The sequence below is a fragment of the Petromyzon marinus genome, chromosome 6 (genome assembly GCF_048934315.1).
Source record: "Petromyzon marinus isolate PM22_M1 ecotype Great Lakes invasive population chromosome 6, UKy_Petmar_22M1.pri1.0, whole genome shotgun sequence".
Taxonomy (NCBI): Eukaryota; Metazoa; Chordata; class Hyperoartia; order Petromyzontiformes; family Petromyzontidae; genus Petromyzon; species Petromyzon marinus.
Window position 1 is genome coordinate 16,512,967 of NC_133672.1, and position 25,412 is coordinate 16,538,378.

The following is a 25,412-nucleotide window of genomic DNA, read 5'->3' on the forward strand; positions in this document are numbered from 1 at the left end:
ATTTTTAAAACACTCAGAGGAGCGCTTGGGCTTTAGGAGGCAAATTAATTCACTGTCACTTTACGCTAAGTGATTTAATATCTCAGGCACACATCAACAATCCTCTGCCGGCAGCCTCTTTCCGTCCAGTGCCTAAACCGTGCATCTCCTCTCACCGTAACCCCTCCATTACGCGGAAAATTCCACTCCGGCTATTCCGCTCGGTGACGCAACTACACCTTGGCAAGGTCGAAGAGGTGCAATTAAGGGCACGTGAATCGGAGCGGGAGCTCCGCAATTTGTTTTGCGTGCTATAATCCAGGGCGCCCGCCACTTGTGGTTCGTATTTTAAATGTGACCTGAAGGAAAGGAAACAGCTCTCGGTCTAACGAAACCCCCGCGTTTAAGGCCCCAAGTGTAAATCCATTTCCAAAGTGCTCCGAAACCCACGCCCTCAAACCGCCCTTGCTCGTTCATGAGACGCATGAACGTTCTGCAAATGGATTAATCCTGGTCTTGCTGATGCGTCAAAATCGCTGGCCGGACAGTTAAGGCTAATGGGCGCATGGCAGGTAACCCTCATGCAACGCTCATGGAAATATCCTAGTTAGAGCCGTTAGGAGCAGCAGACCATCACTTTACAGCTCCTTGAAAGAACATGAAGGTTTGTATGCCCTAATTGTTTTATATTTAGATCTCAGAACGACCCACAGAGACTTGGCAGGAAAATCATGACCGACAAAGTGCAGCTCCCTCACCTGCGCCCACCAACTAATGTTTATATTGGAACAATTAACACGATGATGTTATTTGTAAAAAAAAAAAAGTTGCAAAGTTACATTTTAATAAAGAGCATGTTTACTTTTTCGATTTAAAGCTTTCGTGACTGCAAGGATTCATCTTCTTTGGTTCTTTCGGTAAAGTCACGTAGAATGAGAATAATCAATTTATTATTTTATTCTCATTCTACGTGACTTTACCGAAAGAACCAAAGAAGCATGTTTACTATTTGCATTGTGGTCACTCATGTTACGACCATTTCAACACTCGTTTTGAACCCCAAGCAAGCTCAACGCAACGTAGAGGCGAGAGGGGGGCGTGGTGGCGCATCGCACCGTGAAAGCAAAGAACCGAGTTCAATGCCTGGCCACGGCGATCATCGGTAGCGAGTGACATCTGTCCTCGGTGCCCTCCTTCACCAAACCCCCGACCAACCCGACGGATTGCAAGATGTCTGTAGCTATAAACATCTAATTATTATTATTCTTCTACAGGCGAGGCTCAACTATCCCGCGCGACGATCCTCTTGGCGTGAAAGGGGTGGAGGAGCAGGGCGTTGCTGCCCGAGTGCCTGCGCGACCTGGCACGGCGAGGTGGGCGCTGGCTGCTTCGCCCTCGCCGCAGCACGTCTCGCCCTCGCCCAGCGCACGGCGCCCGCAGCACGAGGCACGCGACGCGTCGAGCAGCGTGTCCCCGCAGCACCGCTGCTGCCCGCGGAGCGCGTACGGCCTAGCTCCGCAGCACGCGTCCCCCGGCCCCACCGCCACCTCGCGCCACCCGGGGTCCCAGCAGCACGCCTCTCCTGCGCAGCGCACGCACGGGGCACGCACGGGGCACGCACGGGGCACGCACGGGGCACGCACGGGGCACGCACGGGGCACGCACGGGGCACGCACGCGTCCGGCTGCCACCGCTGCCGTGGAGTCAGCTCGGCCCGTGATTCTTCAATCGCGAAGCGACTGTACACCGTGGGTGCTGGCGGAATGGCACTCGCCTATACGCACCGCAGAAGCTTAGCACGGTTAGGCCTGGTCAGTGCTTGGATGGCTGATATCCATGGATATGAGGTTATTATTGGATGAGCGATTCGCATGGAGGATATCAGAGGGCGGTCCATCCGAATCCATTGGACCGCACTGTGCATGCTACTTACACATCTATGCTCCCCCCATATTTAAAACGAAGTTTAGTAAAATAACACCCTCAACCCGCCCGGTGTTGTGGAGGCCCTCACCCAGCAGTGGATTGTACTTGCACACCCCGGCACGTGCCCCCCTGTGTCTGGCAGCAGCCACAGGGCTTGGCTGGGTGGTGTAAGTGTTGCCGGTGCTGCCGCCGCCGCCGCCACCGGGCTTTGCTTACCTGGGCTTGGCTGGGTGGTGTAAGTGTTGCCGGTGCTGCCGCCGCCGCCGCCACCGGGCTTTGCTTACCTGGCTTGACGTGGACGTAGTGCCCCTCGCAGCACGTGTGCTCCACCAGGGGCCGGTGAAACCGCCCGCCGCAGCACACGGCCGAGGGTCCACCCTCCGGCAGCGCAAGGCGGTCGTCGCAACATGCGTAGTCGGGCCTGGCCTCGTGTACTACTCCCCCACAGCAAACCTGGCAACGCGCAGCGCACCCAACAATGTGCAGCGAATATTGAAGAGTGGCTGTGTGAGTGGGTAGTGGTTGTGTAAAGAGAGTGGCTGTGGTGGCTGAGCGGGCAGCGGTAATGGAGGCTGTTACCTGTGTGAGTGGAGTGATAAAGGAGAATGTGTTACCTGTATGAGAATCAGAATAGTTATTTATAGTGGAGGAATCCGATGAGCTATAAAGTTATGTTTCAAAGATGTCCAAGTTGGGGCGGGTAATAACGTTACAACAAACAGTACGAAAACATGATAGTAGTGCAAAGTACAAGAGAGGTAAGCAAATCACACAAACATAAATAAAACTAAACCATCTCCATTCTACCAGGCAAAGCCCACTGAGGTGTTAACTTATTTTTCAGAAGCGACCTGGTCACAAATGATAGCTCAACAAAGTGACCCAACATTTGGACATTTATAGCAGCAACATTGTCTAAATATTCTCAATGCATGTTTCTAAATGTGGAGGGGAAAACCAGAGGACCCGGAGGACATTCAAACTCCAAATAAACAGCAGGCGTTAGGGTCGGGATCAAACCTCCGACCTGCATACCAGGCGAGGAGGATAACATCTCGCCACCGTGGTGCTCCTTTTAAAGATAAAATAAATCATATTAGTTGAATTTGCATAATCAACTCCCAAGCTTCGGAAAGGCAGTAACACAACAGCAAAACCAGTCCCAGACCACGCAAAAACAACACAGTCCCTCAATAAAAATTGTACATTAAAATTGAACTCAATCGATTGTTAAATATTACATTTACAAATCACATTCGCAAATGTGGCTGTATCCAGCACAAATCTTCCGCTTGAAATATTTTTTAAGATGGTACGATGGTAAGAGAGGAAACAAGGTTGTTCCAAAACGTTGGTGCTGCAATGGAAAAGTCTTTGTCACCTATTCCACGTCTTGTTATTGGGAAAGTTAAAAGGTCATATTATGGACGCCTAAGGTTTGTTGGATTTGACATCGGGGTTCATTAATTCGCAAAGTAGAGCATAGATTTGCCAGTGAGCATTTATTGTATGAACATGGCCCAATGTAGATTTCTCATTTCCATCAAGTGATCAGAGATTAGATTTTAAGTAGAGGTCACTATGGTGGGTCCTGTCTGGTACATACAGTGCACATCGAAGAGGAGAATGACGCAGTGGTAATGCAGACTGTGTGACCTGTGTGACAGGTGAGTGGTAATGCAGACTGTGTAACCTGTGTGAGAGGGGAGTGGTAATGCAGACTGTGTTACCTGTGTGAAAGGGGAGTGGAAATACAGACTGTGTTACCTGTGTGAAAGGGGAGTGGTAATGCAGACTGTGTTACCTGTGTGAGAGGGGAGTGGAAATACAGACTGTGTTACCTGTGTGAAAGGGGAGTGGTAATCCAGACTATGTTACCTGTGTGACAGGTGAGTGGTAATGCAGACTGTGTTACCTGTGTGACAGGGGAGTGGTAATGCAGACTGTGTTACCTGCGTGAGAGGGGAGTGGTAATCCAGAGTGTGTTACCTGTGTTAGAGGGGAGTGGTAATGCAGACTGTGTAACCTGTGTGACAGGTGAGTGATAATGCAGACTATGTTACCTTTGTGACAGGGGAGTGGTAATGCAGACTGTGTTACCTTTGTGACAGGGGAGTGGTAATGCAGACTGTGTTACCTGTGTGACAGGGGAGTGGTAATACAGACTGTGTAACCTGTGTGACAGGTGAGTGATAATGAAGACTGTGTTACCTGTGTGACAGGGGAGTGGTAATGCAGACTGTGTTACCTGTGTTAGAGGGGAGTAGTAATGCAGACTGTGTTACCTGTGTGAGAGGTGAGTGATAATGCAGACTGTGTTACCTGTGTGACAGGGGAGTGGTAATGCAGACTGTGTAACCTGTGTTAGAGGGGAGTGGTAATGCAGACTGTGTAACCTGTGTGACAAGGGAGTGGTAATGTAGACTGTCTTACCTGTGTGACAGGTGAGTGATAATGCAGACTGTGTTACCTGTGTGAGTGGGGAGTGGTAATGCAGACTGTGTTACCTGTGTGAGAGGGGGGAGGTAATGCAGACTGTGTTACCTGTGTGACAGGTGAGTGATAATGCAAACTGTGTTACCTGTGTGAGAGGGGAGTGGTAATGCAGACTGTGTTAGCTTTGTGACAGGTGAGTGGTAATGCAGACTGTGTTACTTGTGTGACAGGTGAGTGATTATGCAGACCGTGTAACTTTTGTGAGTGGGGAGTGTAATGCAGACTGTGTTACCTGTGTGGCAGGTGAGTGATAGTGCAAACTGTGTAACTTGTGTGAGTGGGGAGTGGTAATGCAGACTGTGTTACCTGTGTGACAGGTGAGTGGTAATACAGACTGTGTAACCTGTGTAAGTGGGGAGTGGTAATTCAGACTGTGTATCCTGTGTGACAGGTGAGTGATATTGCAAACTGTGTTTCCAGTGTGACAGGTGAGTGATAATGCAGACTGTGTTACCTGTGTGAGAGGGGAGTGGTAATACAGACTGTGTTACCTGTGTGAGAGGGGAGTGGTAATGCAGACTGTGTAACCTGTGTGAGAGGGGAGTGACAATGTAGACTGTGTTACCTGTGTGAGAGGGGAGTGGTAATGTAGACTGTGCTACCTGTGTGACAGGTGAGTGATACTACAGACTGTGTAACCTGTATGAGAGGGGGGTGGTAATGCAGACTGTGTAACCTGTGCGAGAGGGGAGTGGTAATGCAGACTGTGTTACCTGTGTGAGAGGGGAGTGGTAATGTAGACTGTTTTACCTGTGTGAGGGAAGTGGTAATGCAGACTGTGTAACGTGTGTAACAGGTGAGTGATAATGCAGACTGTGTGACCTGTGTGACAGGGGAGTGGTAATGTAGACTGTGTTACCTGTGTGACAGGGGAGTGGCAATGCAGACTCTTACCTGTGTGACATGGGAGTGGTAATGCAGACTGTGTTACCTGTGTGACAGGGGAGTGGTAGTACAGACTGTGTAACCTGTGTGACAGGTGAGTGATAATGCAGACTGTGTTACCCGTGTGAGAGGGGAATGGTAATGTAGACTGTGTTACCTGTGTGGCAGGTGAGTGATAATGCAGGCTGTGTTACCTGTGTGACAGGGGAGTGGTAATGCAGACTGTGTTACCTGTGTGAGAAGGGAGTGTTAATGTAGACTGTGTTACCTGTGTGAGAGTGGAGTGGCAATGCAGACTGTGTTACCTGTGTGACAGGGGAGTGGTAATACAGACTGTATTACCTGTGTGACAGGTGAGTGGTAATGCAGACTGTGTTACCTGTGTGAGAAGGGAGTGTTAATGTAGACTGTGTTACCTGTGTGAGAGGGGGGTGGTAATGCAGACTGTGTTACCTGTGTGAGAGGGGAGAAGTAATGTAGACTGTGTTACCTGTGTGAGAGGGGGGTGGTAATGCAGACTGTGTTATCTGTGTTAGAGGGGAGTATTAATGTAGACTGTGTAACCTGTGTGACAGGTGAGTGATAATGCAGACTGTGTTCCCTGTGTGAGTGGGGAGTGGTAATGCAGACTGTGTTACCTTTGTGACAGGGGAGTGGTAATGCAGACTGTGTAACCTGTGTGAGAAGGGAGTGGTAATGCAGACTGGGTTATCTGTGTTAGAAGGGAGTAGTAATGCACACTGTGTAACCTGTGTGACAGGTGAGTGATAATGCAGACTGTGTTACCTGTGTGAGAGGGGAGTGGCAATGCAGACTGTGTTACCTGTGTGACAGGGGAGTGGTAATACAGACTGTGTTACCTGTGTGACAGGAGAGTGATAATGCAGACTGTGTTACCTGTGTGAGTGGGGAGTGGTAATGCAGACTGGGTTACCTGTGTGAGAGGGGGGTGGTAATGCAGACTGTGTAACGTGTGTAACAGGTGAGTGATAATGCAGACTGTGTGACCTGTGTGACAGGGGAGTGGTAATGTAGACTGTGTAACCTGTGTGACAGGGAAGTGGTAATGCAGACTGTGTTACCTGTGTGAGAGAGGAGTGGTAATGGAGACTGTGTTCCCTGTGTGAGTGGGGAGTGGTAATGCAGACTGTGTTACCTTTGTGACAGGGGAGTGGTAATGCAGACTGTGTAACCTGTGTGAGAGGGGAGTGGTAATGCAGACTGGGTTATCTGTGTTAGAGTGGAGTAGTAATGTAGACTGCGTTACCTGTGTGACAGGTGAGTGGCAATTCAGACTGTGTAACCTGTGTGAGAGGGGAGTGGTAATGCAGACTGTGTTACCTGTGTGACAGGGGAGTGGTAATAAAGACTGTGTAACCTGTGTTACAGGGGAGTGGTAATAAAGACTGTGTTACCTGTGTGAGTGGGGAGTGGTAATGTAGACTGTGTTACCTGTTTGCGTGGGGATTGGTAATGCAGACTGTGTTACCTGTGTGAATGGGGAGTGGTAATGCAGACTGTGTTACCTGTGTGAGTGGAGAGTGGTAATGCACACTGTGTTACCTGTGTGACAGGGGAGTGGTAATACAGACTGTGTTACCTGTGTGACAGGTGAGTGATAATGCAGACTGTGTTACCTGTGTGAGAGGGGAGTGGTAACGTGGACTGTGTTACCTGTGTTAGAGGGGAGTGGTAATGCAGACTGTGTTACCTGTGTGAGAGGTGAGTGATAATGCAGACTGTGTTACCTGTGTGACAGGGGAGTGGTAATGCAGACTGTGTAACCTGTGTTAGAGGGGAGTGGTAATGTAGACTGTGTTACCTGTGTGGCAGGTGAGTGATAATGCAGACTGTGTTACCTGTGTGAGAGTGGAGTGGCAATGCAGACTGTGTTACTTGTGTGACAGGGGAGTGGTAATACAGACTGTGTTACCTGTGTGACAGGGGAGTGGTAATGCAGACTGTGTAACCTGGGTGAGAGGGGAGTGGTAATGGAGACTTTGTTACCTGTGTGAGTGGGGAGTGGTAATGCAGACTGTGTTACCTGTGTGAGAGGGGAGTGTTAATGTAGACTGTGTTACCTGTGTGAGAGGGGGGTGGTAATGCAGACTGTGTTACCTGTGTGAGAGGGGAGAAGTAATGCAGACTGTGTTATCTGTGTTAGAGGGGAGTGGTAATGTAGACTGTGTAACCTGTGTGACAGGTGAGTGATAATGCAGACTGTGTTACCCGTGTGAGAGGGGAATGGTAATGTAGACTGTGTTACCTGTGTGGCAGGTGAGTGAAAATGCAGACTGCGTTACCTGTGTGAGAGGGGAGTGGCAATGCAGACTGTGTTACCTGTGTGACAGGGGAGTGGTAATGCAGACTGTGTTACCTGTGTGAGTGGGGAGTGGTAATGCAGACTGTGTAACCTGTGTAAGCGGGGAGTGGTAATGCAGACTGTGTTACCTGTGTGAGAGAGGAGTGGTAATGGAGACTGTTCCCTGTGTGAGTGGGGAGTGGTAATGCAGACTGTGTTACCTTTGTGACAGGGGAGTGGTAATGCAGACTGTGTTACCTGTGTGAGAGGGGAGTGGTAATGGAGACTGTGTTACCTGTGTAAGAGGGGGGTGGTAATGCAGACTGTGTTACCTGTGTGAGTGGGGAGTGGTAATGTAGACTGTGTTACCTGTTTGCGTGGGGATTGGTAATGCAGACTGTGTTACCTGTGTGAGTGGGGAGTGGTAATGCAGACTGTGTTACCTGTGTGAGTGGAGAGTGGTAATGCACACTGTGTTACCTGTGTGACAGGGGAGTGGTAATACAGACTGTGTTACCTGTGTGAGAGGGGAGTGGTAACGTAGACTGTGTTACCTGTGTTAGAGGGGAGTGGTAATGCAGACTGTGTTACCTGTGTGAGAGGTGAGTGATAATGCAGACTGTGTTACCTGTGTGACAGGGGAGTGGTAATGCAGACTGTGTAACCTGTGTTAGAGGGGAGTGGTAATGTAGACTGTGTTACCTGTGTGGCAGGTGAGTGATAATACAGACTGTGTTACCTGTGTGAGAGTGGAGTGGCAATGCAGACTGTGTTACCTGTGTGACAGGGGAGTGGTAATACAGACTGTGTTACCTGTGTGACAGGGGAGTTGTAATGCAGACTGTGTAACCTGGGTGAGAGGGGAGTGGTAATGGAGACTTTGTTACCTGTGTGAGTGGGGAGTGGTAATGCAGACTGTGTTACCTGTGTGAGAGGGGAGTGTTAATGTAGACTGTGTTACCTGTGTGAGAGGGGGCTGGTAATGCAGACTGTGTTACCTGTGTGAGAGGGGAGAAGTAATGCTGACTGTGTTATCTGTGTTAGAGGGGAGTATTAATGTAGACTGTGTAACCTGTGTGACAGGTGAGTGATAATGCAGACTGTGTTACCTGTGTGAGTGGGGAGTGGTAATGTAGACTGTGTTACCTGTGTGCGTGGGGATTGGTAATGCAGACTGTGTTACCTGTGTGAGTGGAGAGTGGTAATGCAGACTGTGTTACCTGTGTGACAGGGGAGTGGTAATACAGACTGTGTTACCTGTGTGACAGGTGAGTGATAATGCAGACTGTGTTACCTGTGTGAGAGGGGAGTGGTAACGTAGACTGTGTTAACTGTGTTAGAGGGGAGTGATAATGCAGACTGTGTTACCTGTGTGACAGGGGAGTGGTAATGCAGACAGTGTAACCTGTGTGAGAGGGGAGTGGCAATGCAGACTGTGTAACCTGTGTGAGAGGGGAGTGGCAATGCAGACTGTGTTACCTGTGTGACAGGGGGGTGGTAATGCAGAAAGTGTTATCTGTATGAGAGGGGAGTGATAATGAAGACTGTGTTATCTGTGTGAGAGGGAGGTGGTAATGCAGACTGTGTTACCTGTGTGACAGGGGAGTGGTAATGCAGACTGTGTTACCTGTGTGACAGGAGAGTGGTAATGCAGACTGTGTTACCTGTGTGACAGGTGAATGATAACGCAGACTGTGTTACCTGTGTGATAGGTGAGTGGTAATGCAGACTGTGTTACCTTTGTGACAGTGGAGTGGTAATGCAGACTATGTTACCTGTGTGACAGGGGAGTGGTAATACAGACTGTGTTACCTGTGTGATAGGTGAGTGGTAATGCAGACTGTGTTACCTGTGTGACAGGTGAGTGATAATGCAGACTGTGTTACCTTTGTGACAGGGGAGTGGTAATGCAGACTATGTTACCTGTGTGACAGGGGAGTGGTAATACAGACTGTGTTACCTGTGTGATAGGTGAGTGGTAATACAGACTGTGTTACCTGTGTGAGAGGGGAGTGGAATTGCAGACTGTGTAACCTATGTGAGAGGGGAGTGGTAATGCAGACTGTGTAACCTGTGTGAGAGGGGAGTGGTAATGCAGACTGTGTTACCTGTGTGAGTGGAGAGTGGTAATGCAGACTGTGTTACCTGTGTGAGAGGGGGGTGGTAATGTAGACTGTGTTACCTGTGTGAGAGGGGAGTGGTAATGCAGAATTTGTTACCTGTGTGAGAGGGGAGTGGTAATGCAGACTGTGTTACCTGTGTTAGAGGGGAGTAGTAATGCAGACTGTGTTACCTGTGTGACAGGGGAGTGGTAATGCAGACTGTGTAACCTGTGTTAGAGGGGAGTGGTAATACAGACTGTGTTACCTGTGTGAGTGGGGAGTGGTAATGTAGACTGTGTTACCTGTGTGACAGGGGGGTGGTAATGCAGAAAGTGTTATCTGTATGAGAGGGGAGTGATAATGAAGACTGTGTTATCTGTGTGAGAGGGAGGTAGTAATGCAGACTGTGTAACCTGTGTGAGAGGGGGGTGGTAATGCAAGTGTAACCTGTTTGACAGGTGAGTGGCAATGCAGAATGTGTAACCTGTGTGAGAGGGGGGTGGTAATGCAGACTGTGTAACCTTTGTGACAGGGGAGTGGTAATGCAGACTATGTTACCTGTGTGACAGGGGAGTGGTAATACAGACTGTGTTACCTGTGTGAGAGGGGAGTGGAATTGCAGACTGTGTAACCTGTGTGAGAGGGGGGTGGTAATGCAGACTGTGTAACCTGTGTTAGAGGGGAGTGGTAATGCAGACTGTGTAACCTGTGTGACAAGGGAGTGGTAATGTAGACTGTCTTACCTGTGTGACAGGTGAGTGATAATGCAGACTGTGTTACCTGTGTGACAGGTGAGTGATAATGCAGACTGTGTTACTTGTGTGACAGGTGAGTGATTATGCAGACCGTGTAACTTTTGTGAGTGGGGAGTGTAATGCAGACTGTGTTACCTGTGTGGCAGGTGAGTGGTAATACAGACTGTGTAACCTGTGTAAGTGGGGAGTGGTAATTCAGACTGTGTATCCTGTGTGACAGGTGAGTGATATTGCAAACTGTGTTTCCAGTGTGACAGGTGAGTGATAAAGCAGACTGTGTTACCTGTGTGAGAGGGGAGTGGTAATACAGACTGTGTTACCTGTGTGAGAAGTGAGTGGTAATGCAGACTGTGTTAGCTTTGTGACAGGTGAGTGGTAATGCAGACTGTGTTACTTGTGTGACAGGTGAGTGATTATGCAGACCGTGTAACTTTTGTGAGTGGGGAGTGTAATGCAGACTGTGTTACCTGTGTGGCAGGTGAGTGATAGTGCAGACTGTGTAACTTGTGTGAGTGGGGAGTGGTAATGCAGACTGTGTTACCTGTGTGACAGGTGAGTGATAATGCAGACTGTGTTACCTGTGTGACAGGGGAGTGGTAATGCAGACTGTGTTACCTGTGTGACAGGTGAGTGATAATGCAGACTGTGTTACCTGTGTGACAGGGGAGTGGTAATGCAGACTGTGTTACCTGTGTCACAAGGGAGTGGTAATGCAGACTGTGTTACCTGTGTGAGAGGGGAGTGGTAATGCAGACTGTGTTACCTGTGTGAGTGGGGAGTGGTAATGCAGACAGTGTTACCTGTGTGAGAGGGGAGTGGTAATGCAGACTGTGTTACCTGTGTGACAGGGGAGTGGTAATGCAGACTGTGTAACCTGGGTGAGAGGGGAGTGGGAATGGAGACTGTGTTACCTGTGTGAGTGGGGAGTCGTAATGCAGACTGTGTTACCTGTATGAGAGGGGAGTGTTAATGTAGACTGTGTTACCTGTGTGACAGGTGAGTGCTAATGCAGACTGTGTAACCTGTGTGACTGGGGAGTGGTAATGCAGACTGTGTTACCTGTGTAAGTGGGGAGTGGTAATGCAGAGTGTGTTACCTGTGTGAGTGGGGAGTGGTAATGGAGACTGTGTTACCTGTGTGAGTGGGGAGTGGTAATGCAGACAGTGTTACCTGTGTGAGAGGGGAGTGGTAATGCAGACTGTGTTACATGTGTGACAGGGGAGTGGTAATGCAGACTGTGTAACCTGGGTGAGAGGGGAGTGGTAATGGAGACTGTGTTACCTGTGTGAGTGGGGAGTGGTAATGCAGACTGTGTTACCTGTGTGAGAGGGGAGTGTTAATGTAGACTGTGTTACCCGTGTGAGAGGGGGGTGGTAATACAGACTGTGTTCCCTGTGTGAGTGGGGAGTGGTAATGCAGACTGTGTTACCTTTGTGACAGGGGAGTGGTAATGCAGACTGTGTAACCTGTGTGAGAAGGGAGTGGTAATGCAGACTGGGTTACCTGTGTGGCAGGTGAGTGATAATGCAGACTGTGTTACCTGTGTGAGAGGGGAGTGGCAATGCAGACTGTGTTACCTGTGTGACAGGGGAGTGGTAATACAGACGGTGTTACCTGTGTGACAGGTGAGTGATAATGCAGACTGTGTTACCTGTGTGACAGGGGAGTGGTAATGCAGACTGTGTAACCTGGGTGAGAGGGGAGTGGTAATGGAGACTGTGTTACCTGTGTGACAGGGGAGTGGTAATGCAGACTGTGTTACCTTGTGTGAGTGGGGAGTGGTAATGCAGACTGTGTTACCTGTGTTAGAGGGGAGTAGTAATGTAGACTGTGTAACCTGTGTGACAGGTGAGTGATAATGCAGACTGTGGTACCTGTGTGAGAGGGGAGTGGCAATGGAGACTGTGTTACCTGTGAGAGGGGAGTGGTAATTTAGACTGTGTTACCTGTGTGTGGGGAGTGGTAATGTAGACTGTGTTACCTGTGTGACAGGGGAGTGGTAATACAGACTGTGTTACATGTGTGACAGGTGAGTGATAATGCAGACTGTGTTACCTGTGTGACAGGGGAGTGGTAATGCAGACTGTGTTACCTGTGTGACAGGTGAGTGATAATGCAGACTGTGTTACCTGTGTGACAGGGGAGTGGTAATGCAGACTGTGTTACCTGTGTCACAAGGGAGTGGTAATGCAGACTGTGTTACCTGTGTGAGAGGGGAGTGGTAATGCAGACTGTGTTACCTGTGTGAGTGGGGAGTGGTAATGCAGACAGTGTTACCTGTGTGAGAGGGGAGTGGTAATGCAGACTGTGTTACCTGTGTGACAGGGGAGTGGTAATGCAGACTGTGTAACCTGGGTGAGAGGGGAGTGGTAATGGAGACTGTGTTACCTGTGTGAGTGGGGAGTCGTAATGCAGACTGTGTTACCTGTATGAGAGGGGAGTGTTAATGTAGACTGTGTTACCTGTGTGACAGGTGAGTGCTAATGCAGACTGTGTAACCTGTGTGACTGGGGAGTGGTAATGCAGACTGTGTTACCTGTGTAAGTGGGGAGTGGTAATGCAGAGTGTGTTACCTGTGTGAGTGGGGAGTGGTAATGGAGACTGTGTTACCTGTGTAAGTGGGGAGTGGTAATGCAGAGTGTGTTACCTGTGTGAGTGGGGAGTGGTAATGCAGACTGTTTTACCTGTGTAAGTGGGGAGTGGTAATGCAGAGTGTGTTACCTGTGTGAGTGGGGAGTGGTAATGGAGACTGTGTTACCTGTGTAAGTGGGGAGTGGTAATGCAGAGTGTGTTACCTGTGTGAGTGGGGAGTGGTAATGGAGACTGTGTTACCTGTGTGACTGGGGAGTGGTAATGCAGACTGTGTTACCTGTGTAAGTGGGGAATGGTAATGCAGAGTGTGTTACCTGTGTGAGTGGGGAGTGGTAATGGAGACTGTGTTACCTGTGAGAGGGGAGTGGTAATGCAGACTGTGTCACCTGTGTGAGAGTGGAGTGGTAATGCAGACTGTGTCAACTGTGTGAGAGGGGGGTGGTAATGCAGACTGTGTTACCTGTGTGACAGGTGAGTGGTAATGAAGACTGTGTTACCTGTGTGACAGGTGAGTGGTAATGCAGACTGTGTTACCTGTGTGACAGGGGAGTGGTAATACAGACTGTGTTACCTGTGTGACAGGTGAGTGAAAATGCAAACTCTGTTACCTGTGTGAGAGGGGAGTGGTAATGTAGACTGTGTTACCTGTGTGACAGGTGAGTGATAATGCAGACTGTGTTACCTGTGTGACAGGGGAGTGGTAATGCAGACTGTGTTACCTGTGTGACAAGGGAGTGGTAATGCAGACTGTGTTACCTGTGTGAGAGGGGAGTGGTAATGCAGACTGTGTTACCTGTGTGAGTGGGGAGTGGTAATGCAGACAGTGTTACCTGTGTGAGAGGGGAGTGGTAATGCAGACTGTGTTACCTGTGTGACAGGGGAGTGGTAATGCAGACTGTGTAACCTGGGTGAGAGGGGAGTGGTAATGGAGACTGTGTTACCTGTGTGAGTGGGGAGTCGTAATGCAGACTGTGTTACCTGTATGAGAGGGGAGTGTTAATGTAGACTGTGTTACCTGTGTGAGAGGGGGGTGGTAATGGAGACTGTGTTACCTGTGTGAGTGGGGAGTCGTAATGCAGACTGTGTTACCTGTATGAGAGGGGAGTGTTAATGTAGACTGTGTTACCTGTATGAGAGGGGAGTGGTAATGGAGACTGTGTTACCTATGTGAGTGGGGAGTGGTAATGTAGACTGTGTTACCTGTGTGAGAGGGGGGTGGCAATGCAAACTGTGTTACCTGTGTGACAGGTGAGTGGTAATGCAGACTGTGTTACCTGTGAGTGGGAAGTGGTAATGTAGACTGTGTTACCTGTGTGAGAGGGGGGTGGCAATGCAAACTGTGTTACCTGTGTGACAGGTGAGTGGTAATGCAGACTGTGTAACTTGTGTGACTGGGGAGTGGTAATGGAGACTGTGTTACCTGTGTAAGTGGGGAGTGGTAATGCAGACTGTGTTACCTGTGTGAGTCGGGAGTGGTAATGGAGACTGTGTTACCTGTGAGAGGGGAGTGGTAATGCAGACTGTGTTACCTGTGTGAGAGTGGAGTGGTAATGCAGACTGTGTCAACTGTGTGAGAGGGGGGTGGTAATGCAGACTGTGTTACCTGTGTGACAGGTGAGTGGTAATGAAGACTGTGTTACCTGTGTGACAGGTGAGTGGTAATGCAGACTGTGTTACCTGTGTGACAGGTGAATGGTAATGCAGACTGTGTTACCTGTGTGAGAGGGGAGTGGTAATGCAGGCTGTGTAACCTGTGTGAGAGGGGAGTGGTAATGCATACTGTGTTACCTGTGTGAGTGGGGAGTGGTAATGCAGACTGTGTTACCTGTGTGACAGGTGAGTGGTAACGGAGACTGTGTTACCTGTGTGACAGGTGAGTGGTAACGGAGACTGTGTTACCTGTGTGAGAGGGGAGCGGTAATGCAGACTGTGTTACCTGTGTGAGTGGGGAGTGGTAATGCAGACTGTGTTACCTGTGTGAGAGGGGATGGTAATGAAGACTGTGTTACCTGTGTGACGGGTGAGTGGTAATGCAGACTGTGTTACCTGTATGAGAGGGGAGTGTTAATGTAGACTGTGTTACCTGTGTGAGAGGGGAGTGGTAATGGAGACTGTGTTACTTGTGTGAGTGGGGAGTGGTAATGTAGACTGTGTTACCTGTGTGAGAGGGGGGTGGTAATGAAGACTGTGTTACCTGTGTGAGTGGGGAGTCGTAATGCAGACTGTGTTACCTGTATGAGAGGGGAGTGTTAATGTAGACTGTGTTACCTGTGTGAGAGGGGGGTGGTAATGGAGACTGTGTTACCTGTGTGAGTGGGGAGTCGTAATGCAGACTGTGTTACCTGTATGAGAGGGGAGTGTTAATGTAGACTGTGTTACCTGTGTGAGAGGGGGGTGGTAATGAAGACTGTGTTACCTGTGTGAGTGGGGAGTCGTAATGCAGACTGTGTTACCTGTATGAGAGGGGAGTGTTAATGTAGACTGTGTTACCTGTGTGAGAGGGGGGTGGTAATGGAGACGGTGTTACCTGTGTGAGTGGGGAGTCGTAATGCAGACTGTGTTACCTGTATGAGAGGGGAGTGTTAATGTAGACTGTGTTACCTTTGTGAGTGGGGAGTGGTAATGTAGACTGTGTTACCTGTGTGAGAGGGGGGTGGCAATGCAAACTGTGTTACCTGAGTGACAGGTGAGTGGTAATGCAGACTGTGTAACCTGTGTGACTGGGGAGTGGTAATGCAGACTGTGTTACCTGTGTAAGTGGGGAGTGGTAATGCAGAGTGTGTTACCTGTGTGAGTGGGGAGTGGTAATGGAGACTGTGTTACCTGTGAGAGGGGAGTGGTAATGCAGACTGTGTTACCTGTGTGAGAGTGGAGTGGTAATGCAGACTGTGTCAACTGTGTGAGAGGGGGGTGGTAATGCAGACTGTGTTACCTGTGTGACAGGTGAGTGGTAATGAAGACTGTGTTACCTGTGTGACAGGTGAGTGGTAATGCAGACTGTGTTACCTGTGTGACAGGTGAATGGTAATGCAGACTGTGTTACCTGTGTGAGAGGGGAGTGGTAATGCAGGCTGTGTAACCTGTGTGAGAGGGGAGTGGTAATGCATACTGTGTTACCTGTGTGAGTGGGGAGTGGTAATGCAGACTGTGTTACCTGTGTGACAGGTGAGTGGTAACGGAGACTGTGTTACCTGTGTGACAGGTGAGTGGTAACGGAGACTGTGTTACCTGTGTGAGAGGGGAGCGGTAATGCAGACTGTGTTACCTGTGTGAGTGGGGAGTGGTAATGCAGACTGTGTTACCTGTGTGAGAGGGGATGGTAATGAAGACTGTGTTACCTGTGTGACGGGTGAGTGGTAATGCAGACTGTGTTACCTGTATGAGAGGGGAGTGTTAATGTAGACTGTGTTACCTGTGTGAGAGGGGAGTGGTAATGGAGACTGTGTTACTTGTGTGAGTGGGGAGTGGTAATGTAGACTGTGTTACCTGTGTGAGAGGGGGGTGGTAATGAAGACTGTGTTACCTGTGTGAGTGGGGAGTCGTAATGCAGACTGTGTTACCTGTATGAGAGGGGAGTGTTAATGTAGACTGTGTTACCTGTGTGAGAGGGGGGTGGTAATGGAGACTGTGTTACCTGTGTGAGTGGGGAGTCGTAATGCAGACTGTGTTACCTGTATGAGAGGGGAGTGTTAATGTAGACTGTGTTACCTGTGTGAGAGGGGGGTGGTAATGAAGACTGTGTTACCTGTGTGAGTGGGGAGTCGTAATCCAGACTGTGTTACCTGTATGAGAGGGGAGTGTTAATGTAGACTGTGTTACCTGTGTGAGAGGGGGGTGGTAATGGAGACGGTGTTACCTGTGTGAGTGGGGAGTCGTAATGCAGACTGTGTTACCTGTATGAGAGGGGAGTGTTAATGTAGACTGTGTTACCTGTGTGAGTGGGGAGTGGTAATGTAGACTGTGTTACCTGTGTGAGAGGGGGGTGGCAATGCAAACTGTGTTACCTGAGTGACAGGTGAGTGGTAATGCAGACTGTGTAACCTGTGTGACTGGGGAGTGGTAATGCAGACTGTGTTACCTGTGTAAGTGGGGAGTGGTAATGCAGAGTGTGTTACCTGTGTGAGTGGGGAGTGGTAATGGAGACTGTGTTACCTGTGAGAGGGGAGTGGTAATGCAGACTGTGTTACCTGTGTGAGAGTGGAGTGGTAATGCAGACTGTCAACTGTGTGAGAGGGGGGTGGTAATGCAGACTGTGTTACCTGTGTGACAGGTGAGTGGTAATGAAGACTGTGTTACCTGTGTGACAGGTGAGTGGTAATGCAGACTGTGTTACCTGTGTGACAGGTGAATGGTAATGCAGACTGTGTTACCTGTGTGAGAGGGGAGTGGTAATGCAGGCTGTGTAACCTGTGTGAGAGGGGAGTGGTAATGCATACTGTGTTACCTGTGTGAGTGGGGAGTGGTAATGCAGACTGTGTTACCTGTGTGACAGGTGAGTGGTAACGGAGACTGTGTTACCTGTGTGACAGGTGAGTGGTAACGGAGACTGTGTTACCTGTGTGAGAAGGGAGCGGTAATGCAGACTGTGTTACCTGTGTGAGTGGGGAGTGGTAATGCAGACTGTGTTACCTGTGTGAGAGGGGATGGTAATGAAGACTGTGTTACCTGTGTGACGGGTGAGTGGTAATGCAGACTGTGTTACCTGTGTGAGAGGGGAGTGGTATCGGAGACTGTGTTACCTGTGTGACAGGTGAGTCGTAACGGAGACTGTGTTACCTGTGTGAGAGTGGAGTGGTAACGGAGACTGTGTTACCTGTGTGAGAGGGGAGTGTTAACGGAGACTGTGTTACCTGTGTGAGAGGGGAGTAACAGGCAGAGCCGCACGTTTGATCCCTGTCCGTGCGCTCTCCCTGCGGACACGAGGCCTCCGCGCGGTGAGCGCACGGTACTTGGGCGCTGCGCCGCACGGAGAACGCCCGCAGGAGGCCACGTGGGCGCCCGGGCAGGTCCCACTCCACCCGCACGGCGCTTCACGTGCGCACACGCACGCACGCACGCACACACGCGCGTACACACACACGCGCACACACGCACACACACGCACGCACACACATGCACACACACGCACGCACACACACGCACACACACACGCACACACACGCACACACACGCACACACACACGCACACACACACACGCACGCACACACACGCCTCGTCGTACTTCCTCTCATTTAAGCACACACATCAGTTGGTAATTTAGTTTAAAAAAAACAATGTTCGAGTGTAAACATGGCTCACGTTATCATGACGATTCCCTTTCAATACCGCGAAACATAGCGAGGCCCTTTCATTATTCTCTCCAAGATATTTTTCCTTCTCGAAGCTCAGCAACACAGAAGGCAATGTTACGTACTGTCACGTCGTCGGGTTCAATTAAAGAGCCACGGCTCCGGCCCTGGCATCGCTCCCCGAGGCTTTTCCGTGTAAACGATTGCTACATCGTTGGAATTAAATCAGAGCCGTCAATGTAATTTTAATTGACTCTTGCACCTTCACACCTCTGGCAGTGCAAGTGGGCCTTATTCAAAGCGACGCACCGCCGTTACCCTGTCTTGGGGGATAATTATTTGTGGGTGATGGCTGGGACAGAGTTTGAATCCGCATTGCGGTGAAGCTCAGTGGAGGGGGGTGGGGGCTTGTGGTTGGAGGGGGGGGGTGACAGTGGGGGGGGGGGGGTGGGGGGAAAGCGGGGACGGCATGGACACTGACCTTGAGCCGAGGACCCCGAGATGTGGTGGAAACACGTCCTGCGGCTCCTCCTCCACTGTCACCACCGCCACGGCGTCACTGAGCGAGCATCCGTTGCGCGTGCACACCTCCAGCTGCAGCCGACGCGCACGCACGCACACGTACACACAAACAGCAGCAGTAGGCACCCCTCACGCGCTGGAGGAGCGAAGCGGTAGTGTCCGTTTCAGCATCCGCACATCCGTGCCCTCAACCGCCCCACCCCGCCACCCACTGAGGCCACGACACCCAGCTCTCCTTGACGCGCGACGCAGCTTGAGCGATGCGTTAATGAGAATGGTGAGCGCTAATAAGTCCGGTGGCCAATTACACACATCACATCAGTAGCGGGGCATCCGCACCGGACAGCCCCCCCCCCCCCCCCCCCCCCCCGTAAACGGCACTAAAATAGAATGTATGCACTATTTCTAATTAGTGCTTTACAAGGTGGCTGAGACTACTGGAGATGAACTCACGCCGCCAGCTCAACACTAGGAACATTGTGAAGCCCACCCCCATCCTCAACCCTCGTGGTTCCGCTTGGCAGCGTCACGCAAGATAATCTGCAGCACAGGTGACCACACGACCGTACTGAAACATGAGGCTCGTATCTCCATTATACTATTACAATAATATTTTGACTGCTCCCCAAATGCGACATATATCCTGCATGCAAGGCATCGCTTGCCCTGCCAGGGTTTTATAATCGCCGTCCAATTGTCAGCGGTTCTTGTGAGTCCGGTTAGATTCTGCTGATAATTAATTCAGATTAGAGGGCCTCTGCTGTTCTGTGGATTCAATCTTTTTAAGATGCTTCCAAAGCTATATTTATCCAAAGCACTCGAGTGATTTAATTACCAGTTGCTTATAAAGTTCCATGAGCATGTTTCAATCATTGACTTTGCGAATCATTACTCATTAGCAGCAGGACATGTAAAAGCAATACTTTTTGACAAGCTGTTTAAAATAATTATGCTAAGTGCATGTGACAATAAAATTACACTCAATGCAAACCCCCCTTTATTTAGAAGGGATATTTTTACAACCTGGCTGGATTTCGCTTTGGCAAATGTATGCAGTTCACATCTGCAAGGTCATCAGTTCGGATCGCGGTCAAGAGTCAACTCAGGCCATCAATATCCCTCCAGGGTGATAAAATCAGCACCACTTTGTGGGAAGTCATTAGTTATTGTACTTTGGTTACCACTGGCCCTGGCACATTAATGTGGAATTTACATAACTGGCTGAGCCCCAACAAGGGACATGACCACTACCCAATGCAGGTAGACCTTTAAAATCCATGACACGCAGGGTCGCAACCTGTATGCTGTAAGCGGTGAAGGGTTGGAGGTCGCCAACGATGGTGGAGCCGGGCTCCTGGAAGCCGGTGTTGCGCCGATGCCCATCCACCACCACCGCGTACGACGTCACGCGGCCCTGGGGGCGCGGCGGGGCCGCCCACGCCACCCGCACCGCCGTCCCGTTCAGCACCTCCACCTGCGGTGGCGCCAACCCCTCCGGCACTGACGGAGAAGCGTGCACCACGCGGACAAGGAGCTTACATCGTGCGAGCCACGGAGCACACGAATGTAAATATTTGCGAAGACGCGGTCCGTGTTTGTGTGCCATGTTCTAGCCACTGGTGGATGATGGTCCCGCCCCTTTGCTGTTTCCATTTCATACAGTCCTGTAATGCTACAATCCGTATTGCTCTTGCACACGACCAGATGTCGTCACTCCAATCTCGTCAGTGGCGAGATGTTACCTCTGTCGCCTGGTATGCAGGAGCTCATGGGTTTGATCCCGACCCTGGCGCATCTTCCCTCCACATTTATAAACACGCGTTTCGAGTATTTGGCTGCTATAAATTCTCGCGTGATAAGCCACGTCGTTGCGCTATCATTTGTGGCCACGTTGCTTCTGAAAAATAGCTTCATAGCTCAGTGGGCTTTAGCTGTTGAAAAAATAAAATTCATATTTTTTACATCCTATAGGGTGTGTTCCCTGCTTTTGCTGCCATTCAGTTACCGGTCTTCTTTATTGACCATCGTCCCTTCTAATCATGTTTCCTTCCCAAGCTCACATACTTTCCTAAACAGTCAATATGTTGTCTCTGATCTGTTTGTTCCTTGATCAAGGTGTTCCTTTCTCCGTCTTTCACTATAATGTCCCGCTTGCATCTCTACATGCATCTTTGGGTACTCGTCAGCCTCTGTTCCATGTTCCTTTGTGATTGCCCATGCTTTTGATCACACGCATGTGGCAGGTGATATGCACCGATTGAAATTGTTCCTTTCCAGGAAGTTGCTTTTCATTATCCATTTCAGTTTTCCAAAAGCACACCATTCTTGCTTTCCTCCTCTTTATTTCATCATTTGGATATAGACCACCTTCAATAATTCCGCTGGATATTACGTTTTCAGTGTTTTCCAGTTGTTTCTCTCCGACCGTATTTTTATTTCTATTTTCAATGAACTTGCTGCACTTGACATCAGATATATCTCGTGCCGCACATTGCAGCACTCTGTGGTTAAGTTCTTCAATAACTCCCCGTCACTCATTTCCATGATTAGTTATTACCTTGTTGATCTCGTCCTTGCTGATCTCGTCCTTGCTGATCTCGGTCTTCCTCACAGCGGCTTTTGGCTCGCCATCGAAAAAAGGACAGTCACTGCATCGCGCAACTTTCAGATGCGCTTTTCCGGCTATCTGGAACGCTCTTCCTTCTGGTATTAGGAAGCCACTGGAGCTATGCACTTTTAAATCTATATGGAAAACTAATTTCTTTAGAACTTTAGTTTGTTGTCCTTCCTCTGCACCTCCGGTTAGCGCGGTTTGCTACGTACAATGTGAAAAAAGTTCAACATACATACATAATGACGTCATCGGCGTATCAGAGATACGTTTCTGACCTGCCCCTACTGGACATCTTGTGAAGAAGAGCTTCATAGCTCATCGGATTTCTCCAGGATAAATACAGATTCTGATTCCGAGAGATCGTCCCTTTTTTGCATTGACAAATACTGCCGAGACACCGATACATGTCGCGCGACATGAACTCTGCACGGAAATTTAAAATACCATTGAGACGTTGCGCACGGACGTGTGAGCACCTGGGAGTCTGCCTAGGCGTGAACATCAGAGAGGCATGATACGCAAACACTGCCGAGACACGTTAATGCACCATTGAGATGCGGCGCACACGAGTCTAAACACCGCGGGGCCGCGCGCCGGAAACCCCTTGCTCGTGTCCACAAACGCAAAACCGAGGCTCTGTCGTGTACACCTTGGATGGATCCGCACGCACGCACAAACACAGCTCAGCGATAATCGATGGTCGTACGATAATCCCAAAATATCGCCGTTTTGCTTTTAAAATGCACTCCTCTTGGTAAGAAATCGCTCGTGGTGGTTTTTTTTTGTTGGTGAAAAAAATGTGACCAATGAATGGATGGAATGAATTGTTTTGTCATTATTTTCTAATGCCATGGACCTTGTGACTGAAGGCTGTGAAACATGCCATAAACACCGCGACAAGTGATGCTGTCTGTTTATCAGGTACATTGCATATTTAAGCATTCAACTAATTAATAAATCACGGACAAAAAGCAACCTGAGACACAGCAGCTATAGTCTTAAGAATTATCTCAGGCGAGTGCACGAGCTGCATTGAAGCGACGTGAGCCACGTGTGGTCGCCCCTGTCAATCGCTTCCTCACAGCATCAACTCCCAGGGCCCCCGTGCTCCTCTCGCTGGGACCACTATTGATTTCTCGTCTTGTGACAACTAAAGCTTTTACCACTTGACCTGCCCCCGGCCAGCAACAGGAAATGTTAGCGTAGCGAAGATGAGAGGCCCACTTGCCCCCCGCGCCCTCACGGAAAATCAATTGCCTCGGTGTTGCCTGTTCTTTCACTCTGTCCACCCCCCCCCCGCCCCTTCCCCGAGAGCACGGGGGGGGGGGGTCTCGCCCGGCGCTCACCTCCGTCCGGCGTGACCACGTGGATTGGGGTGCTGGTGACAGCGTGGGCCCCGTTGGATGTGGACAGCGAGACGCGGTACAGCGTGCCGGCGCTCAGCCCCGCGATCACCGCGCGCTCTGCGTCCGGCGGAAACTGCAGGGAGCGCGCGGAGAAGCTGCTGTTGATGGAGACGGTGTAGGTGGTGACGGCGCCCTGCAGCTCGGCGAGTCCTGTCAAGGCACGCGCACCGGCACCCCAGACACATCCCATAGTCATGCCACTCTCGCGTGCCGGCGCAAAGCAACTCAGAAGCGTTTAGCGTAGCAATAGAACAATACGTGGATGCGTAACGGGATCTAAATGCGACCGCATTCCAAGACGCTGTGCAGAGAAGCAGGGAGGCAGTCATTCATGAACCTGCCATGGAACGGGTGGGAAGTCGACAGCACAAATGGCTGGGGGAAGGCATTTCTGAACAACGGGGGCAGCATAACTGAATGAGCGACCTTCCACGGAGTGACTTCTGACAGAAAGTCTTAGAAAGCTAAATATTCTAAACACCAAATCAATACAAGCCAATTATTTTTTTTGACGAAGAATTAATGACTAACGTCTGCGTGTCAGACAACCAGTCTGCTTATCAACTACATTCAAAATTTTACCTTTTGTAAACGACCATGACCGCACAGTTTATCGGGAGGGAACAGGCAATTGCGGTGCGATGTGTGGTCTCAATGGGCTCTTGTCTGAATATTAAGAGAACTGCGCTAAGGGCTGCCACGGACCGGGGCGGGTCCAGTTGACCACTAGGGCCGTGTGGTTGAGGGCGCGTGCTTCCAGATGGCTCCCGGACAGGGGCACGCCGGCCAGGGTGTCGGTCAGCACGGGTGTGCTGCTTGCTGAGCCTGCCGTGTTGTGAACCAGCAGGCGGTAGGCGTACCTTGTGAACCTGCCGAGCCCAGCAACGGAGACGTGTCAGGGCCACGCGCACGGTGAAACAGCCAACAAGCCAACTGCTCTAACGATGTAGATGTCAATGTATTCGGCAAACGTAGGGCTTGTATACGCGATGCATATGCTACGGGGTCTGCTTAGGGCCAAATCACCGGTGAATGTGCCCACAGTTCAGATCTTGAAACTAAGCAGGTGTGAGCGTGAATAATTATTGGATGCGTGACCACCATGCACAACAGATTGTTACAGGCTGCGGCGGTTACGTGTCAGGCAGTGAAGTAAAAAAAATATTTTGTTATACTGTACTTATATGCTGCCACGTATGTGCCTTACGCCTTCACCGACGCACACTAATCAACGTGGTGAAGTATGGTCAAATAACCTCCGTGACCCGTACAGTGTATAGAGGCCCTCATCCAGCAGCGGATCGACAAAAAAAAATCTGTAAATACACTTCGGGCTCGTCTCAGGCTACCAACTTGTGGCAATTAAGGTAATCGTCACTTATGTTGACCGTGAGCGGGAATCTATCTCGGGCATCTGGGTTTGTGGCGCAGCGTGCAAACCGCTACGCTACCGCTTCCCACGCCCACTGCAGTGCTGCAGCAACTACAGCTGCTCAACTGTGAAACCGAATTGAAATGCGCCACTGGATTCGAGTGACAAAGTCTAACGGTGAAGCACTTTGTAAAGCGTCCCAGGCTGTGTGCTTTTTTTTTGGGTGGGGGTGGGGGGGAAGAGGTTGCTAGTCGTAGTAGCAGTAACGGAGCCCAGACACCCAGCATCGTAAATCACATAAATCACGACTCTAAACAATGCCGGCGCCATGAAACTGGTGCCTCGAGGAATCGTTATCCATTAATTACCTGCTGAGTCCTTTATCCTCGAAGGAAAGATCTGTTCCCAGATAAATGCTCATCCACAGGTTTATGTCTCTCGGAGGAGACACTGACAGGGGCTGCTCCACTTTGCAGCGAAGCAGCTCGTATCTGCAGAGCACATGGCACGCGGCACAGGCTTCTCACGCGTCCAGAATGCCTCTCGCCGCGCGCAAATTGCCAGGGCGCGACACACAGACAACTTGGTAGCAAGGACATTGTATTCCAAGCACAGCGAGACGTGTTTTTAACCACCGTCCATCTGCAACCACGCGTGTTTTTGTGAAGATGTCACACAAAGCGTACACGTTCGTAGATGCGAGCAGCGTGAGCTCTACGACGCTGGCCGCCTCGGTTACCGTAGCCGGGGTCCATTGGGCCTGGCGGGCGGCTGCCAGGACAGGACGACGAGGGACTTGCTTGCCGGCGTGGCCACAGGCGGAAAGACCCCCTCGGGGGCCGCCGGCGGGGTGCGAACGTGGGCACGATCGCTCTCCGTGCACAGCGCCTCTTCGGGTGCATCCGTGCCCACCGCGTCTCCCGGCCTCTCTGCCTGGCCCACCGCCATCTCGGGCCGGTCCGCTCCCCCGCTCGAGCAGGCCAGGAGGCTGACGGCGTAGTCGGTGAAGGGGACGAGGCCCGTGAGCGTGTGCGCGAGCACCGAGGGGTCGCCGATCACGGCCCGCGCGCCCTGCGCCAGCAGCTCGTGGCGCGCCAGCCGGCCGTTGGGCTGCAGAGGCGGCGCCCACTGCACCTGCAAAGTCGGCAGGCGCAGGTGAGGCCCGTGCCCGG

The 25,412-nt window shown here is 50.5% G+C and overlaps 1 protein-coding gene across 1 annotated transcript in view; it reads right to left on the reverse strand.

Annotated features, from left to right (window-relative positions):
* The window catches only part of USH2A (usherin), a 122,108-nt gene that overhangs the window by 37,353 nt on the left and 59,343 nt on the right, over positions 1-25,412 (reverse strand). Inside the window, exons 41-49 of the mRNA XM_076065130.1 lie at positions 24,980-25,374; positions 24,609-24,731; positions 23,574-23,737; positions 22,809-23,018; positions 20,146-20,348; positions 18,808-18,920; positions 17,888-18,065; positions 2,190-2,358; positions 1,340-1,561 (exon numbers count right to left, since the gene is read on the reverse strand). Coding sequence (XP_075921245.1) covers positions 1,340-1,561; positions 2,190-2,358; positions 17,888-18,065; positions 18,808-18,920; positions 20,146-20,348; positions 22,809-23,018; positions 23,574-23,737; positions 24,609-24,731; positions 24,980-25,374 — 1,777 coding nt within the window. The remainder of the gene's footprint in view (positions 1-1,339; positions 1,562-2,189; positions 2,359-17,887; positions 18,066-18,807; positions 18,921-20,145; positions 20,349-22,808; positions 23,019-23,573; positions 23,738-24,608; positions 24,732-24,979; positions 25,375-25,412) is intronic.